General features: G+C 33.0%; 1 protein-coding gene across 1 annotated transcript in view; it reads left to right on the top strand.

Moving 5' to 3' along the window:
• The window catches only part of sugct (succinyl-CoA:glutarate-CoA transferase), a 110,609-nt gene that overhangs the window by 77,709 nt on the left and 13,005 nt on the right, over positions 1 to 19,895 (top strand). The window contains exon 13 of the mRNA XM_052595765.1: positions 12,289 to 12,352. Coding sequence (XP_052451725.1) covers positions 12,289 to 12,352 — 64 coding nt within the window. The remainder of the gene's footprint in view (positions 1 to 12,288; positions 12,353 to 19,895) is intronic.

Genomic DNA, 19,895 nt, shown 5'->3' with positions numbered 1-19,895 from the left:
AATCCCCAGATTTATAATTTAATCTGTTTCAAAACATTATTTGTAGACCGTCTGCCATCCAGTAATTGCAATAAGATTGGTCCTTTTTTACTTTTGAGATAAAACAAATTATCAGCTTTCAAAATTCTGTCATATTCAGACAATTAATAACATTTTGTCACTCTTTACTGTAGCATGACTGATCGCTGAAGCTGCTTCAGTTCAGTCAGCATGTGAACGATCATCTCTTCCTCTTTATTAGTTATAACACAAAATAAACATGAATGAACATCAGAAGGTGTTTAATGAAACAGTTCAACTTACTGACATTAATCATTTCTCATGTATTGCATAACTGCAGTGTTTCAAGCGCGGATTTATGACAAAAAAATCAGCTTGTAAACAATATGTTACGTAAAATTACATTTTCTTTAGTCAACTAGAAAAAATTACTCTAGAAGCATTGTGCTCCTATAAATATATACACTACATTACAGATTGCTTGTATTTAACTTAGCCTTTTTCATTTTTTTATTAATCTGTCATGAAAATAGCTTTTATGACAGCCACCGTTTAATTGTTAATTATTATTAAATAATATAAAACTATATAATTTTAAATATAAAAACTTTATATATTCAAATATTTATAATGCAGTTTGGTAGTCTTGTTTGTTACACCTAACATTAAAAAGCAATTGAATTTAATAATTAGGTTGTTTTAAACCTAACAAACTGATAGAGTTCACTGAATAGTCTGATGCTTTAGTTAATTATTTTAATATTTGACCTGTAAGTACTGTATCTGATATATATGTAAATGAATCACTACTGAATTGTGAATGGGAATTAAATTAAATTGTGAAATCTGTAAATACCCAACCGTGTTGTTTACTCATTCTCACATTTGCTGTTATGTTTCTGTGGAATACAAGCTAGATGTTTTGATTTTATGAATTCCTTTTTCATAAGACACAACTATCAAGCTCCAAAACAGAAATTAGTCCTTATGACTGTATTTCTGTAATGTCTTGTAATAGCATCTAATACGTTTCTGTGATTGAGAAATACAGTGTTTAAAAATTACATGCCAGTATGATTTATATATATATATATATATACACTTTTATTCATCAAGGTAACATAGTAACAACATTTATTGTCACAAACTCTCTATTTAGTTTTAATTCTCATGGACTGTTAATTTTCTTATGACTATTTCCTGTAGTCTTTATGTTAGTTGCGTCTTGATATTCATTTAATGTTCACAGCTGTTTGCGTTTGAGTTCATTATCAGTGTTTATTTTTTGTAGTGGGGTGTTCAGTTCTTTGTCTGGTTTTGTGTGTGATTGAATACACACTGTTACGCATTAGGACTTATTAAAGTTAGGCTTGTTAAAATTATCTTTGTTTTGGAACATTTAACTTCTTCATCTTTGGTCATGCTAGGACATGATATTTATAATGTTAAAATATATTTCTATTTCAAAATGATTTTCTTTTGTAAATAATTCTTCACTGAAAATATGTTATGGCTTTTACATTCCAATTTTCCATTTTTGAAATAAACATTGTCCATTTGAATCATGTTTATGACATACACAAGAAAAAAAATGGCATTTCAGCCATATTTACATTCCAGGATATCAATGGAGACTTCCAGTGAACCAATAACACTAGAAGTTGGATTTTATTAAATTTTTTATAACTGAACACAGATGTAAATACGTTTTTAGTGCTTCTGTGGAGGGAAACATTATCAGCTTCCACGCTTCTCCTTACACAAAGCCAGAACTTCCGGATGTGTTATTTTGACATGAACCACTTAGCAACCATCCAGAACGCCCAAGCAACCTTTTGCACATACAAACACCACTAATGTTTAGTGTATATTATAGTTGATTTAGTTTTTCCTAAAAAAATGGAAGTTTCTTTCTGAGAAAAATACATTTCTTGATCATATTGAGTTCTCTTAAGAGTGATACCCTACCCTGCAATTTTTTATTTATTTTTTTGTAGGGTAACCAAGAAGTTTGCGTCACTCTGGTTTCCTTAACAAAAACTCAGTATGATTTTTCCACTGGATTTTCCATATTGCACAAAATAAGCACTGTGACCAACAAAAGTTAGATTTTTACACATTTTGTTTTTACATCTTGTTCATTTTTATAAATCATTTAAATCCTAAATACAGTTGTAGGCCATAAACGAGCTACACCACTGTCACATGACTTAAGTGTCACCACCATTAAGCTTCCAAGAACTCTTTCAGTTTTTATTTAAAACATTTTCCCTGAAAGTTTGGGTTAGAACAGCTTGCAAGAGTTTGATTATAAATATAGTAGGCTTTAAAAGCGGATTAGTGGGTAGAAGAATTTAACTGTTGGTATGATGATGTTTAATGTTTCCAACTACCTATGTAGTCCCATTTTAACACTTGTTAGCAACTGCTTTTATCAAGACAAGTAAAGTATTATAGATGTATTTTATAATGTAGAAAAAAGTATGTAAATATCTTAAGCTTGTGTTAAAAGGATAGTTCACCCAACAATGAAAATTCTGTCAATAATTACTCATCATATAGTTTCAATAACATTCATAAGACATTTGTTAATCTTCGGACCACAAATTAAGATATTTTTTGATTATCTAATCTGAAATCCAAATGATGTTCTTACTACCTTTCTGAGCCTTGAATGTGTTAGTCGTGTTGCTGTCTATGCAGGGTCAGAAAGCTCTCGGATTTCATCAAAAATATCTTAATTGGTGTTCTGAAGATGAATGAAGGTCTTACGTGTTTGGAGTGACATGAGGGTGAGTAATTAATTGCAGAATTTTTGGGTAAACTATCCCTTTTTCCCATAGACCTCATTTCAGGTATTAAACAAAAGTGCATTGACTTCAGGACGATGGAAGTGGAAGTGCTAAAATGCTAAATCGTTTCCTGGTTTTGTCCTAAAAGTGTTCTTCATCTCTGCAGCACTCTATTCTTATGCATCAGCCATCAACTCTTCTAAAACTGCTTCTTCCTTCATCTGTCTGTGTGCTTTCCTAGAGTTAATGACTCTGAAGAGTTTGAGAACATGAAGCTCTCAGATCTCTCTCTATTCGTTCTGACATTTCAATCCGCAGAGCTTCTGACGTCACTCAGGTCATCATATTCCTAGTTAAAGTCACTCTGACCGAATAATTCATAAAGGAGAAGCCATAAGTTACTCAGTCTGCCTCCTTTTAATCTGCATAGGGAGGATGTTGCAAGAAATCTTGCTCTCTCCCGCATTGAGTGCAGATGGCATCGGAAGGAAACTTTCCAACCATTCATCTTTGAGAATCGTGACAGAATCACGTCTGGTCACGAAATAATTTCAGCTTTTAATATGTAAGCATGTGTGATTTAATGATTTGTTGAATTATTCCACATGTTTTGGTTTTGTTTACTGGGAATACAACTTGTTTCATTTCTTTGCCGGCTTTTGAGATTTACTGTTAGTTTTGAATGCAGTGAATCAGTCACAAAATCATATGACACGTTCACATATTGTAATATTACATGAAGTCAGTTAAGACATTGAAGCGGGGTTGGATGTAAAACTGTAGCCTTATAGCTAAACTACAGGTCAAATGCTGTTAGAAAAGTTGTTAGATACTAAGTCTACTAACAAAAAGTAGTTTACTGCATTGCAGCTGCTTAAGTAGGCCGTGTCCATTTAAATATAAAATTTTTGATGTGATATTGATTTTTCACAGAAACAATTAAGGTTTTGACAGAAATTATCTCAAATAAGGTTGCAGAAATTGCAATATAAACACATATGTACTGTGTGTGTGTGTGTGTATATTATATATATGTGCTGTCAAACGATTAATCACGATTAATCACGATTAATCACATCCAAAATAAAAGTTTTTGTTTACATGATATATGTGTGTGTACTGTGTATAGCCTGTTTAATATGTGTATATATACAGGGACAGACTGGCCATCTGGACGTTCTGGAGAAGTCCAGAACAGCCGTCCATCCAACGGCCGTCAGCCTGCTGTAAATCTAAGATTACGAGATTAAAGTCTAAAAATTACGAGAATAAAGTCGAAATACTACGAGAATAAAGTTGAAATATTACAAGAATAAAGTCTAAATGTTTAGAGAATAAAGTCGAAATATTATGAGAATAGTTGTAATACTACGAGAATAACGTCAATATTACGAGAATAAAGTCAATATTAAGAGAATAAAGTCATAATACTACGAGAATAAAGTTGTAATACAAGAATAAAGTCAATATTATGAGAATAAAGTCATATTACTATGAGAATAAAGTTGTAATACAAGAATAAAGTCGAAATGTTCTTAGAATAAAGTCGAAATCATTTGAGAATAAAGGTAAAATATTACGAGAATAAAGTTGTAATACTATGAGAATAAAGTCAAAATGTTTCGAGAATAGAGTCAAAATATTAAGAGAATAAATGTTCACATATTTGTAATTTTCACAAGGAAATGGTTTAAATTAATGAATTGTTTCAAATAAATACAGCGATCTGATCATTAAAGAGCTTGAAAAACATTATTGTAAGAGACATAATTTGGGTGTGAGAGCTAATGTTAAGATAAAAAGTTGTCCCTGTTCAGTCTGTTAAGATCATATTCTCATAACATTTCGACTTTGTTCTCGAAGTATTTAGACTTTATTCTCGTAATATTTTTACTTTATTCTCGAAGTATTTAGATTTTATTCTCGTAATATTTCAGCTTTATTCTCTAAACATTTAGACTTTATTTTTGAAGTATTTTGACTTTTTTCTTGTAATATTTCGACTTTATTCTCGAAGTATTTCAACATTATACTTGTAATAATTTGACTTTGTTCTCGAAGTATGTAGACGTTATTCTCAAAGTATTTAGACTTTATACTCATAATATTTTGACTTTATTCTCGAAGTATTTAGATTTTATTCTCGTAATATTTTGACTTTATTCTCGAAGTATTTAGACTTTATACTCATAATATTTTGACTTTATTCTCGAAGTATTTAGATTTTATTCTCGTAATATTTCGACTTTACTCTCGAAGTATTTCGACTTTTCTCTCGTAATATTTCGATTTTATTCTCGAAGTATTTCGACTTTACTCTCGTAACATTTCAACTTTATTCATGTAATATTTTGACTTGATTCTTGTAATATTTCGACTTTATTCTCTAAACATTTCGACTTTATTCTCGAAGTATTTAGACTTTATTTTCGTAATATTTTGACATTCTTAAAATATAAAATATAAATATAAACTTTATTCTCGAAAGATTTTTATTCTATTTTTTTTTTTTTTTCTCAATGTGGTACTAAAATGCCATCGTACATTTTAAACCCGGATTATCAATTTCACGCAAAGATTGCTTTCAGTTTAGTACTATCTCCAACCAGGAGAGGTCACGAGTTTCCAGATTTTATTCTCGTAATATTTCAACTTTATTCTCAAAACATTTCTACTTTATTTTTGAAGTATTTCAACTTTTTCTTGTAATATTTCGACTTTATTCTCGAAGTATGAAGACTTTATTCTCAAAGTATTTGGACTTTATTCTCGTAATATTTCGAGTTTATTCTCGAAACATTTCAACTTTATTCTCGAAGTATTTAGAATTTATTCTCATAATATTTTGACTTTATTCTCAAAACATTTCTACTTTATTTTTGAAGTATTTCAACTTTTTCTTGTAATATTTCGACTTTATTCTCGAAGTATGAAGACTTTATTCTCAAAGTATTTGGACTTTATTCTCGTAATATTTCGAGTTTATTCTCGAAACATTTCAACTTTATTCTCGAAGTATTTAGAATTTATTCTCATAATATTTTGACTTTATTCTCGAAGTATTTAGATTTTATTCTCGTAATATTTCAGCTTTATTCTCTAAACATTTAGACTTTATTTTTGAAGTATTTCGACTTTTTTCTTGTAATATTTCGACTTTACTCTCGAAGTATTTCAACATTATACTTGTAATAATTTGACTTTGTTCTCGAAGTATGTAGACGTTATTCTCAAAGTATTTAGACTTTATTCTCGTAATATTTTGACTTTATTCTCGAAGTATTTAGACTTTATACTCATAATATTTTGACTTTATTCTCGAAGTATTTAGATTTTATTCTCGTAATATTTCGACTTTACTCTCGAATTATTTCGACTTTACTCTCGTAATATTTCGATTTTATTCTCGAAGTATTTCGACTTTACTCCCGTAACATTTCAACTTTATTCATGGAATATTTTGACTTGATTCTTGTAATATTTCGACTTTATTCTCTAAACATTTCGACTTTATTCTCGAAGTATTTAGACTTTATTCTTGTAATATTTTGACATTCTTAAAATATAAATATAAACTTTATTCTCGAAAGATTTTTATTCTAGTTTTTTTTTTTTTTCTCAATGTGGTACTAAAACGCCATCGTACATTTTAAACCCGGATTATCAATTTCACGCAAAGATTGCTTTCAGTTTAGTACTATCTCCAACCAGGAGAGGTCACTAGTTTCCAGATTTTATTCTCGTAATATTTCAACTTTATTCTCAAAACATTTCTACTTTATTTTTGAAGTATTTCAACTTTTTCTTGTAATATTTCGACTTTATTCTCAAAGTATTTGGACTTTATTCTCGTAATATTTTGAGTTTATTCTCGAAACATTTCAAATTTATTCTTGAAGCATTTAGACTTTATTCTTGTAATATTTTGACTTTACTCTCTAAGTATTTAGACTTTATTCTGGTAATATTTCGACTTTATTCTCGAAGTATTTTGACTTTATTCTCTTAATATTTTGACATTATTCTTAAAATAGAAAATATTTATATAAACTTTATTTTTGAAAGATTTTTTTTCTAGGTTTTTTTTTTCTTTTTTTTCTCAATGTGGCACTAAAACGCTGTCGTACATTTTAGACCCAGATTATCAATTTCACGCAAAGATTGCTTTCTGTTTAGTACTATCTCCAACCAGGAGAGGTCACTAGTTTCCTGCCACTCCCTGTATTAATTTTAGTGTAGTAGGACATGCTCTCTAATGTAAACATTCACTAACATTATTTGCAAATAATAAATGAAAAACTGACCATGAAAAAATTGTTAAGTCAAGATAGTAAACAGATTATCTTTTTACCAAGTTCAATGGAATACTTATATGTTTGGAGTGTTTGGAAATCTAATTTAAATCGTAATTACACCACTACGCACAAACAGAGGAGACGCCAGAGTTGCACTTGCCTCATATATCAAAGGGTAAAATGCATTGTCAACAAAAGCTTTTTGCTTAATCCATGACAGAAATGTTTTTCACTGAACTATGTTATTAGGGTTTCCGATGGTCCTTAAAAAGGCCATGTAAACTCCAAAAAGGATACAGAAAGTCTTAATTATTAAGAGGTCTTAAATTTGGGGACAGAAAAACAAGAATTGCAATATAGATTAGTATGTAGATTAAACTTCAAAAGGCTATGATTTCACTGAATAAACTTGAGTGCTAAACGTTTTAAAGTCACGTACGCTGCGTTTCTAGCAGAGAACGAATTCGGTTTTTCAGTAAGCATTTTATGTAAGTTTTACTTTCAAACACATTTGTGAACCCATTTACCTATACTATGATTTGTTAATTCTTTTGTGGTTTATATTTTTTACAAGTCACTTTAATTTCTATGGCACTTTATACTGTACAATACAGATTGTTTCAAAGCAGCTTCACAGTAATAATAATAAAAAACATTCTGCTGTAAAACTGCTCTAAAAAGATAATGGTGTCATTTTCAGCTCAAGTTCAGTGTTTATTCAGCTCTGTTCAATGTTGCAGAATGTACCAATGAAGAAATTAATACAAAAGACAACCGTGTCATTATTCAGTGCAAATCAGTTGAAATTTTGTTCTCATCTGACCGTGTCAGTTTCATCAAATCGATGACCCTCCTGAATGTTCAGTGTCTTTCAGACCTTGGGAGAAACCAAGCTCAGTCAGGGAACCAGTTCACCTCTGGCGTAAGCAAATGAACACGGTGTGATTCATGATTCCTGCTGCATCACAAGTCAGAGTTGTAGACTGATATTCTGCTTTGAAGAGCGAGATACGTCACGCTGGCATTAAGAGATAGTTGTAGTCTGTCCAGCAAGCTGAAATATGAAGGCAGTGTTGTCGTTTAGCCAGTAGAAAACAGCTGGCTCATCAGAAGCCGTAAGCACTATGATCATACATCTTATTGAAAACAGTGTTGTGTTCCTAGCTGGCCCTGACATGGCGTGTTTATGACGTGGGATTTGTGCAGAAAACTTGTCTAGTCGTCTTGGTCTTTTCTGAGGATCTGTGCCGAGGGCCTTCACTGATATTCAAGGGCTTTGTTGTGGTTGATCCGGGGTCTAGGACCACCTTCTGGTCTGGTTATAGACTGACTATGACATTGTGTGTGTGTGGGTGGGTGGTTGGTTATTACTACTGGTACTAGTAGTAATAATAATATTAATAATTTAGTTGCTATAATCACTTTTATATTTTTATTTATTTATTTTGATATACATTTTCAATTTATATTTATTTATTATATATTTCAGTTATAGTTTTAGTTATTTTTTTGTTCATCGAGTTTAAATGAAAATGAGAAATTTATTTGGCAACTAGCTAAAATAGAATAAGTTTAAAAACTTTTTAAAATATATTTGAGTAATTTTGTTTCGTTTTGTCATTTTATATATTTTTGAATATGTATTTTTAAATAATATTATTAAATAATATTTAATATGCCTGTGTCTTTATATTTTTTCTTAAAGCAGTTTATCGCAATAAGCTGTGGTTTACAGTGAATTTATAATAGCTAAGGGCCGTTGTTAGGCACGACACAAAGCGTAGTGCCTAAAACCCCCTTAGCTGTTATAAAATCACTGTAAACCATGGGTTCACGGGGCTTACTGCTTTTATAAAACGGTTATTCCATATATGTAGTAAGGTTTCACAGAGGAAAACAGAGCAAACAAAGCGTAATGATATAAATAAAAACAGTGTTCTTCCACCAAACAAAGTAGTTCCTCAGAATCAGTTGTGGTTCCAACAAAGTGGTTGCCGAGCAACACACAGAAGTAAACAAAGGTGTATGTTTGTAGAGTAATTTACAACATCTTTGAACACAGCCGCGCACTATCACTGTTTGTAGGGTCACCTTCATCAGTATGGGACTGTGGAGACCCCTCTTTGTTCTCTCCTGAAAGAGTCATTTCATCAGATCCATTACTAAGCTTTGCCCTGAAAAACACATCATTGTTACCTTGTTCCTTACTTTTTTGACTCTATGCTTCCCCCCGTTATCTCTCTCCTGTCCTCTATAAGCATTTTCATTTATTTCCAGTTGTAACACAGAGCCATCTGTAAGTTGATTCGTCCTGCTGTGCATCATCCAAGCGCCCCACAATATAGCTCTGCTGCCGTGGATCTACTCCACCTTTCCTTCTTCCGTTCACCATTTGCATTTCAAAGGCGGGTGACGGATATGTTAGATGATGCACACACTGACTGAGGCAGTTGTGAATGTATGGCTTCATGGCAAGGCGCCCAATGATCCAGCTTGATTTTAACCATTTCCATATTACAGTTTGTGATGCAAAAAAAAAAAAAATAAGCAAAGCCTTTCTCAGATCTCACAGTTGAGTCTTTTGTGGTGAAGACGAACAGACTGACTAAAGCGTTATGCATACATGTTGGTCTTACAGTGATTTCAGACTCAATTTGAGACTTGTTTTCAAAATCTAAATTTAAAGTCTTGGATCATTTTTGCATGCTCACAGATAGCAGATTATAAATCCTGTCGTTTGAATGTTTTGGCCACATTCCTGCAGGGTGACCATGTGACGCAGCAGGAGCCAATGGGAGCAAAGCAGTTGATTACGTAATCAGGTGTTTCTTCACCTGAAATAGATTTCTGCTATACTTTTTGTTATATAAAAGGTCACATCTTAAAAACGTAATTTTTGCTATGATTTATTTTTTCAAACACAATTTGTTTAGATTTTAATACTTTACCATTGTTCTAGATTTTCAGTCCTGAACTGTAAAAATCCATAATTAAAAAATTGCGTCATTATATTACATGATGGGTTTTTACCCATTGTAACTTAATTTTATTTAATTTTATTTGCTGAAAGCTTAAATTTTTCCAATTTATGCAACAATGTAAATTAAGTAAATAAATAATTTAACTGTGTGTATTTTTTAGAATACATAAAATATTCATTTCTGAAATCCATGACAAAAAGAAAGAAAGAAATAATGGTGTGGTGGGATCTTTAAATTATTGGAAAAATAGCAAAATTCATGCAATATGGTGCATCCATATTGCTAGCGGACAAAGAAAAATAATTGGATGTAGAGTGTGTTTGTGTGTGTTTTAAGACACTTCATCACTCAATCTTAGAGGTAAGTCTTTGCCATGAAAATGCGAAAAAAAATGTAATCAATGCAAATCTGCAATCTGTCATAAACTTAACACAGGATCTCATTGCTTTCATATTGTACATTCCGATAAGCAGCAGTCATACTGGACATAGGTGATAATTTAGGGTATAGCTGGCTCAAGAGGCAGTGAAGAAAACAAGGTCAGGTGAAAAAAAAGAGAAAGGAGGATATTGGATGAATGGCTGTCTAATAAGAAGCCACATCCTTAACACTCACATTACCCATGATCACATCGTTCAGACGGCCTTAAGAGATGGCATACGCATCACCCATCCAAACTGCCTCTAAATAAAGCATGACATCGTGCAGAGCTCCTATCTCGCTTAAATTCTGGAACTTTCCCTAGAAGAGTCAGAAAAGTACACAGAGTATTGAGGGAAACATTGGGGAGGAGAAGAGAAAAGCTTGAGCGAGAGAGAGAGAACACAAGGGTGTCATCCACATCTGGTGGTCTGGACATCATCTTACATAACTGTCTGGCTTCAGCTCAGTGACATGAGAACCTATAGTGCTAATGACACTAATGCACTGTGACAGACTACATAGAGCCCTGGACTCTGGTGGGACCGACGCCGGACTTCGAGAGGCGTTTGGAGTCCCATGAGCCAAACAGAACAACAGAAAAAGATGCCAACTCCGGCACATCATCTGTTTTCATATACATTTCCTTTCATCTTTACCCACACACAATTTAGTGGATTAAAGGAATAGATCAGTCAAAAATGAAACTTCTGTCATCATGTACTCACTCTTGTGTCTTTCCAAACCTGTATGGCTTTGTTTTTTCCATTGAGCCCAAAACTGAAATTTGAGAATACCCTGGCACCTGTTTTTCATAATGAGAATGAAACGTGATGTATACTGTCAAACTGGAAACTGACATAAAAAAGCAACACAACATTATCCATATGACTTTTGTTTGATTTTAGTGTGCCACTTTTAAGGTAGTTTTTGAAGCTTGACAAGCCCCAGTCTTTATTTATATTTTTTATATGAAAATGAGGGGCCAAAAAATCGAATTCACAGAATATTTGTGGAAAGTTAGAAGGTTTGCAGTCAGAACTATTTTTTATGTTTTTGTCTCATATGTTCACTAAGGCTGCATTTATTTCATTAAAGTTGCAGTAATATTGTGAAATATTATTCATATTTAAATAGCCAATTAATATTTTAAAATGTCTATATTTATTCTTGTAATGCAAAGCTGTATTTTCAGCATCATTACTTCAGTTTCACATGATCCTTCAGAAATCATTCTAATATGATGATTTGCTGCTTAAGAAACATTTCTGATTAATACCAATATTAAAAACAGTTGTTTCTTAACATGTATTACTTTTTTCAGGATTCAAAACAACAACATTTATTTAAAAGTCTTTTATAACTTAAATCTGTTACTTTTGATTAATTGAATGCACACTTGAATAAAAACATTTACTGCTTGAACAGTGGGGTAGTTTTCATATTTAGGTGAACTTTAAAGCAAAAAATAGTAGAAATGTATTATGGTATGTTTTTGATTTAATAAAAATGTATCAACAGGTTGAGAAATGTATGTTTATATGAGCAATTAAAATGATGATTAACAATACATCACCCCACCCGTGACAATACATTACCCTTCATAGATTTTGAGCTGTTGTGTCTGTTAACTTTGTTTTTCTGTGCTAAAATCAAAAATCTCTCAGTATTGAAAAAGTTAAGATGGCAATTTTGTGTGGTCTTTGAGAAGACAGTGAGTTAATAGCTTCAAGAGAAGGAGTGTAAAAACCATGCATGAGTAATTGTCTCTGGCTCACGTTCTCTTGTCTCCATTCCCAGGTTGCTCACAATGGCCTTATTTTGGAAATGGACCACCCAACATCAGGAAAGATAGCAGTGCCAGGTTTGTATAGAATTTGCTGTTGGTGAAGTGCAAAATGTTCTCTGCAGTCCCAATTTCTATCACTTTTAAGCATGTGTTCCAAGGTCTGCATATTTGCATACATCTGATGAAGAGCCTGCATGCCAGAAACATCACATATGCTATGCGATAATTTTTAAATAATCATTTTTTTTTATACTTTTGGAGCTATGGTGTTGTCAACTTTACATTTCAATAAGGTCTGCATATTAGAAACCAGGATCCAAAATCTTAGGGCAAAAATGCCCGCAAGATTAACAAATATCTCACAAATTAGTAATTATGTGTTTTAAACCACGCAGGTGTGCGAGAGAGAGTCTATGGAATCACCAATAATCGAAAAATATATACTTTCAAACATAATGATAAACTAACGTTTAATATAAAAATATTGATTCAAAATAGCTAGTTCATATATAGTCGGACGCAACTGTCATATCTTGTGACAAATTTGCCGCATCTGTGCATGGAAGTTATCAGTCTAAATGTTCTGCAAAATCATTCTAGGGTGAAAATCAGTAGTATATTAATTTAAAGTCCAACAGTTTAACACTAATATTGGACATAAATCAACAAATTACTATATCTCTCACTATCATCGATACACTATACTATCCTCTGTCGGCACAACAGTAGCTCCTGCATAATTAAACTAAATCTGTTGTGTCTGTTACTGCTAAAATGAAACATGAAAATGTTCATTACACACTGCATCCGATTGCTTTTTACAAATTGTTTTTTGCAGGGTTGAGCATTATATCCAATCAGACGTTTCTGAATGCAATGGCCAATCAGAGGTGACTTAGATTAGTCGGCGCTGAAAACACCAGAGTTTTGTTGAGTGCGCAAAGAAAGTAATTTCATGACAGATTCATTTTGAAGCTTCAGTGATTATATCAGGAGTTTTTGCAGAACTTGCTCTAGACTAAATTAACATCATTAACAGACATGTTTGTATGTGTAGGCAAAATTTGATGTTCTTTTTCCCCTAATATTTCTATTAATTTACATGAATAAGAATTATGATACTGTCAAGAGCAAGTCGATAATAATGCAACTCTATGATTTTTTTTTTTTTTTATTATTTTTTTTTTTATATACAGTTTCAGTTTGTTGTTTTCAGTAACAGTTTAAATTATTCTGATTTATTGAAGTAGCTGGTTAAATTTCCCAATACAGTCACAGTAATTACATAACTTTGAAAATTGCCCTGACAAATGTAAAAAATACCTGGAAATCAATTCCTGAGGGAAAATACAGTATTGCCGCTTAATGGAAAAGTTAATTTCTTACTCTGTAAGGAAAACATCCAGTTTCTAAAATCGTTGACCTGAAAATTTCGATTATTTCATTATTACTCCAAACATGTATGAAAATGTTTCATTGGAACACAAAAGGGAACACGTTGGAAGGATCCTCACACAGCTTATATTCAAAGTCTTCTGAACCAGTTGAGTTTGGAACGACATAAGGATCTTGTAAATAAAAGTGTGAATTTCATTTTTGGGTGAACTTTTCCTTTAACCTCTGTAAACTTGAACTTTCTATTGCTTTTCTGTTCTATCTTTACAAAAATCAATCTCATTGTCCAGATCCTTGGACTTTGAAGAGTTCTATTTCCCTTTTGTGACTCTCTTGTAACGAACAATGGCAAATCATTTATTTTGATGCTTTGTTTTGACTTGTTCAATGAAATGAAAGTTACTCCATTGTCATGAATGTCACTCCATGTTCTTTCATTCTCTGGCGTGAGAGTCCCTGAGAGACGCTTTCTGAACTCGTTCTTTCGTTTGATCGTCTGCATATGCGAAACAAGCGATCATTGATCCCCAAAATGGAGAGGTCTGCAGTCTGCTGAGCGTTTTGCCCCTAGAAAAGAATGTAGAACGGAAAGGCAACCTTTAAGAAAGGTTAAATGCAGATGTTGGCTGTTGTTTAGACAATGTACAGTCATTTTTTCTCACAGCGACTCGATTCCCACTGTTTTTGTGTCGCTTCAAATGTCAGACCCTGATGGACTCGCTCCAGACAGGTGGTTTTACTAACAGTGAATTTAGTTGCGGTTTGCAACTCTGTAAACACACAAATACATGCCACTTACGTAGATACCAGCGTACAACCCCTGCTAATGATCTATGCTTTGTCCCTTCAGTGACTTAAAAGCAAACACTGGCAGGAGCGTACCACTAATAGTTTTGTCATGGCAAGTTGGTTAAACCTTACAAAGAGTCTGTTTACTTCCTTTTACGAACACCACAACGAAGAGCCATCCTCACCTTCCACAATTGTATCATTTCTGCGTGCACCAAAAATGCAGTTCGATTTGCGCTCCAGTTAATTCTGCATGCTTCCACAACCACAAAACAAATGCATTCTGAGTCAGCTGTCCCTGGAGTGATACCCGGGATAATCAGGTGGGTCCTTTGATGGCTACAAATGGTTGTTTACCAGTTCCTTGTATGCACGTTTGTTGTCTCCATCCGAGCCAAATCAAGGATTATTGTGAAGAATTTCTCCGAAAAAAGGGCAGAAACCTCAACAAACACCTTTTTCCATTCTGCATTCCTCTTCCCTGACCCATAAATTTTCTACAACGCCACGACACACACTCAAGGCCTCTAATCTTCCACTTCGGTTTACATCAGATCGCTGTCTGTCCGTTTTTTCTGTCTGTTTTCTCACTGCACTTGTGGAGCATTTCCTGGTGACTCTGATGTAATCAAACGTTTTGCAGTAGACAAGCTGTGCATTTCTGTGATCAGCTTTTGGTACCTTGTTGTTTATTCCCTCTAAACCCCTACACTGTGTTTGCATCTAAAGTGCAAAACCAAAAATGGAGTCCCGAACAACATAGGCGTGAAATTGGCCATTATCTATCATCGACTGTAAGCAAGGATTACATAATGGATGTCAGGGGTGCAATAAGCCCAAATTGGCTTGACGAAACAATCTGAGATCAACAAGTGTTATCGGATTACATAATCGACAAATTACTAAAGACCACAGAATAACGCTAATCGAGTCGCAGGCATTCCTTTGTGGGTAAAACTACAGGAATGCATGTCGAGAAACATCATCCTGCTTTTTTAAGGCACCAGAGAGCGAGGACGAAAAGGGCTCAGAGGATGTTTTTGTGCCGCTGATTGCGAAAAGCTGCCTCATTAGTGATTGTGCAGGGCAGTGTATTGTGAGGCACTTCCCAAAATAAAGCCCTTTATTTAAATCAAAGGCCCTTGGCACAAGCTTCTTGTTAGCTGAGTTTGCAGCTTTCTGTGATGCTGCAAATCTGAGGGGAACATTAGATTTTGGGGGGAAAGGTAAGAGAGAAGCATGTATTTGTGCATGAAATATGGCAGCAGACTCTAAGTTTGACTTCCTCTCCACTAAAAATTAATCAGCATTTATGTTTCTAGCAGGAATATGCAAACATCCTTAAAGATAAGCTTACTTCAGAAGCATTGTATAAGACACATTTAATTTATGATATATTCTCACATATTTTGAAATCTGAGACAATTAATAAATGTATTAAGGAAGTTTAGATAATAAAACAAGTATGTCCAACCCATGTTTACACACATCCTTGTGGAAGCTAATTATGTAAATATGTAAATTTAATTTAAAGGAACAGTTTGAATGAATATAATAAGAATCATAAAAATATATAAATATTATACATTTAAATATGAATTAAATATAATATATAAATATTAAATATGATTTAAATATAATATTCAAAATCAGTGGAAAAAAAATGAATTATTATAAAACTGAAGTTTTTTTCGAACTTTATTTGTGTAGTTATTGTTGTTGTTGTTCTTTGTGCGGTTGGGTCTTTAATGTATGACATAGAGCTGTGTAACAAAGTTCAACAAAAAATCAACAGCATATGGGTTTGTGTTGACATGGCGAGTAAATGACGTCCAAAAAGAACAAATAATTTGATTTAAAAAAAAAATCTTCAGCACTTTTAGCTATAATAACAGTAAGCAATTATTGCAAATAATGATCAGGATTCATGACCAATTAAAGCTAACCATTTGTAATTGTATTATCAGGGTAATTGCTCTTATAGTTTTTGGCATGTAGTTTTATAGCGCTGTTCTGTGAAATTGCCCAGCCCTTGGGTTTCCTCGCTGCTGCTGGAAGTTGATCTTTCCCTGACGTTAGCAGGTTTGAAGTGCACAAGGAATCACTTTTAAATTTAGGATTACTCTAAACAAGAAACAGAAAAAGTTTAAAATCTATCTATCTATCTATCTATCTATCTATCTCTCTCTCTCTCTCTCTCTCTCTCTCTCTCTCTCTATCTATCTATCTATCTATCTATCTATCTATCTACAGTATCTATCTGTCCGTCTAACACTTGAATGCAATACTATAAACATTCATGTGCTCCTACAGTCATTTCCGCATAGTGTTGTTCTGTGCATTGAGGTTGGTTAGTTTGTTTTAAACTTATAAGATGTGAACTTTAGATGATTTGTCAAGCCCTGGTGCCTGTCATCTGTAACCTTATTGAAACATACACAACACACTTCAGAGAGCTGAACACCCCCGTCCTCCATCTCGGAGCCAGGCCCGGATGAAAGAACGCCGTCCTGGGGGAAATTTTACGAATGAGAAGGTACGGACATGAGATGGTGGGATAGGCTGTAGGCGAAGTGCATCTCCTGTGACGTAACATTCCCAAACGCCCTCAACGTTCTCCTCTGGTCCACGCTGAAGTGTCATGTAAATTGACAGGTGAAGTTGTTTATCCTTAAAGGCCCCAAAAGAAGCCCTGCTTGTCACTGTGCTTCATGTTCCTAGCAGCTATTCAACTTTTGCTGTGATGCTGTAATTTAGGGAACAATTGATGTCAGTTATTTTATGGGAACCAGTTTCTGCCAAAATAAAATAAAATAAAATAAAATAAAATAAAATAAAATAAAATAAAATAAAATAAAATAAAATAAAATAAAATAAAATAAAATAAAATAAAATAAAATAAAATAAAATAAAATAAAATAAAATAAAATAAAATAAAATAAAATAAAAAACTGCAACATTTGCGGCAAAGTTAAAGTTAGTCCTTTTTCCCTCAGAATTGGACTTATAATTCTGAGAAAATAAATCAGTATTTTGAGATTTGAACTCACAATAGCAAGAAAGTCAGAATTGGAAAAAAAAAGTCAGAATTGCAAAATATAAATAGAAATGTGAAAAAAGTCAGAATTGCGAGAGATGAATTTGCAGTTGTTAGAAAAAGTCAGAATTGCAAGAAAACGCTCAGAATTGCTAAACATAATCTCACAATTGAAAGAAAAAGTCCAATTTATAAGTAAAAAGTCCGAATTATGAGAGATAAACTTGCAATTGCAAGAAAAAGTCAGAATTACTAGAAAAAAGGATAGAAGTGTGAGATTTAAAATCACAGTTTGAGAAAAATGTCAGAATTCCGAGATATAAAGAAAACAGGCTCCCATACAAATCAAAGTTGACCCAATTTACAGATTTAATATGCTATTGTTTGTGTTATTGCTGCATAAAATTCCAAATGATTTAGCAAAATGCATATTATGTTTTGTAAGACACATTATAAAAAAAAAAACAAGTTGATTGGAAACTTACCTCTGGCCTACAGTAGCATTGATATTCAAATCTCTCTACACACCTGCACTTGCTTACAGTAAATGAACGTGAATCCATAAAAATAAAATAAAAATCTTATTTTAAACTTGCAAGCTATCAATTCTTGGATTTAGTGTAGCTTTAAATACATTCATCGCTCATCCGCACATTTAAAACACATGAACGGACCCTTCTGAGAGAAATTCAAGAGATTAACAGCGTTTCGGACACAAAGTTTTCCTGACAAGATGACTGGTGGATCTGTAAAGCTGCAACTCCTGTAAAATGATCCTTTTCACATCAAAGATGTGTTTTAGTTGTCTCTGGGGCCAGAGTTTGTGTGAATGAGAGCGTTTCTGTTCACTGCTTTGACGTCACCTTTGAGGTTGTTAGCGCTGATATCGCCGTGATGCCCCCTGTAGACTCAGACAAGTATGCACTACAAACATTTACTGTGATGCAGCAGAGACTGCGCTCAGATCAGAAGCCTTCGCTTTTCTATTTCTGAAGCTCATTTTTCCTTCAGGCTGTTTTGTGTTTTTGGAGCTTTTAGGTCACCTTCCAGTTCTCGCAGGGAATTTGTTTGTCATGTTGTGTTGATGTTTTGATGAATTTACCTTTCTCTCAGCTGTTTTATGGATTGACATTAAGATGATGTTGTCACACACATACTGAATATTTTTCTGTATTAGCAGAAATGTGCACATTATGTTTATTTAAGATCGTTTTGTGACCGTGTCAGTGAACAAAAAAGTAACATTAAAATACAGATTAATGACATAATAGTCCAGTAGAAGTAATAATAATAATATTTAGAAATGTTTGGCTCTTAAGTTTTTTATAAATGGTTGTCTTGCATTCTTATATTTGAATATATATATATATATATATATATATATATATATATATATATATATATATATATATATATATATATATAGAATTGTTTGGTCTAACCATCAAATTATACAATTTTCTTTTACACTTTAAATGTATGTGAACTGTACATGTTAATAATAATACAAAGTCTTAAGATATAATTTTAAAGAGTAAGTGATAAATATAGACTTTTTGGGGAGTCACACCAACTAACTTCTAACATTTATCGTAAAAAGGCAGGGGGAGCTTTTTGTGTGTGTGTGTGTGTGTGGGGGGGGGGGGGGTTATACATAATTTTGTGATTTTTATTTTCTTTTTTTAAAATAAGTTTTGTAATTATTGTTATTCACAATTTAGTTTAGACTTTATAATCTCCAAAGAATATCAGACTTTTATGTATTTTTGAAATAATAAATAAAAAGAGCATCATGTCATTGACCCATACACAAAATTTCTAAAGTAGTCACCGGACGTTACTTAAAAGAGAAACAGTTTTTTGTGCAATAAATATGAGTTTCACATTTCTGTTGCCCTAATAGACGTCCATTGTAAATGCACTGCTGCAACCACATGGAGATGAATTTTATATTTTTGGGTTTGGACATTAAGCCGCACATAGAGCTTCACTTGTACTGAACCCGAAACATTTCTTTATAACACAGCAGGGCTTAGCCTATGTCTTCCTGTGCCAGTTTTGAAGTTTTATGTCAGAAATTAGTTTTGGGTTATGGTTTTGTGTTTCCCTGGATGTGGACAGTGAGGGGGCTCATAATGTTATATGAATGATTTTACCACTGTTTGATTGGCCATATTCTCTTTTTAGTACACACAAAAGTCATCACATACTAACCAAGCCAGAATGAATAGAAGTTTATTTCTGCCTTTAAATAAAATCGAATCAACTGTGACTCACTGTTTCCGGAGATCTTCATCTCCATCTCTTTGCTGTCTCAGTGTACAAAGGCAGCCCCTCGTACATTATTTTATTCATATAGGAGCACTTGCAAGCTAGTCTGAATTCATTGCTCTTTTT

Source organism: Carassius gibelio, chromosome B24, assembly GCF_023724105.1.
Source record: "Carassius gibelio isolate Cgi1373 ecotype wild population from Czech Republic chromosome B24, carGib1.2-hapl.c, whole genome shotgun sequence".
In the NCBI taxonomy this organism is placed as follows: Eukaryota; Metazoa; Chordata; class Actinopteri; order Cypriniformes; family Cyprinidae; genus Carassius; species Carassius gibelio.
This window is presented reverse-complemented; position numbering and strand designations above follow the sequence as displayed.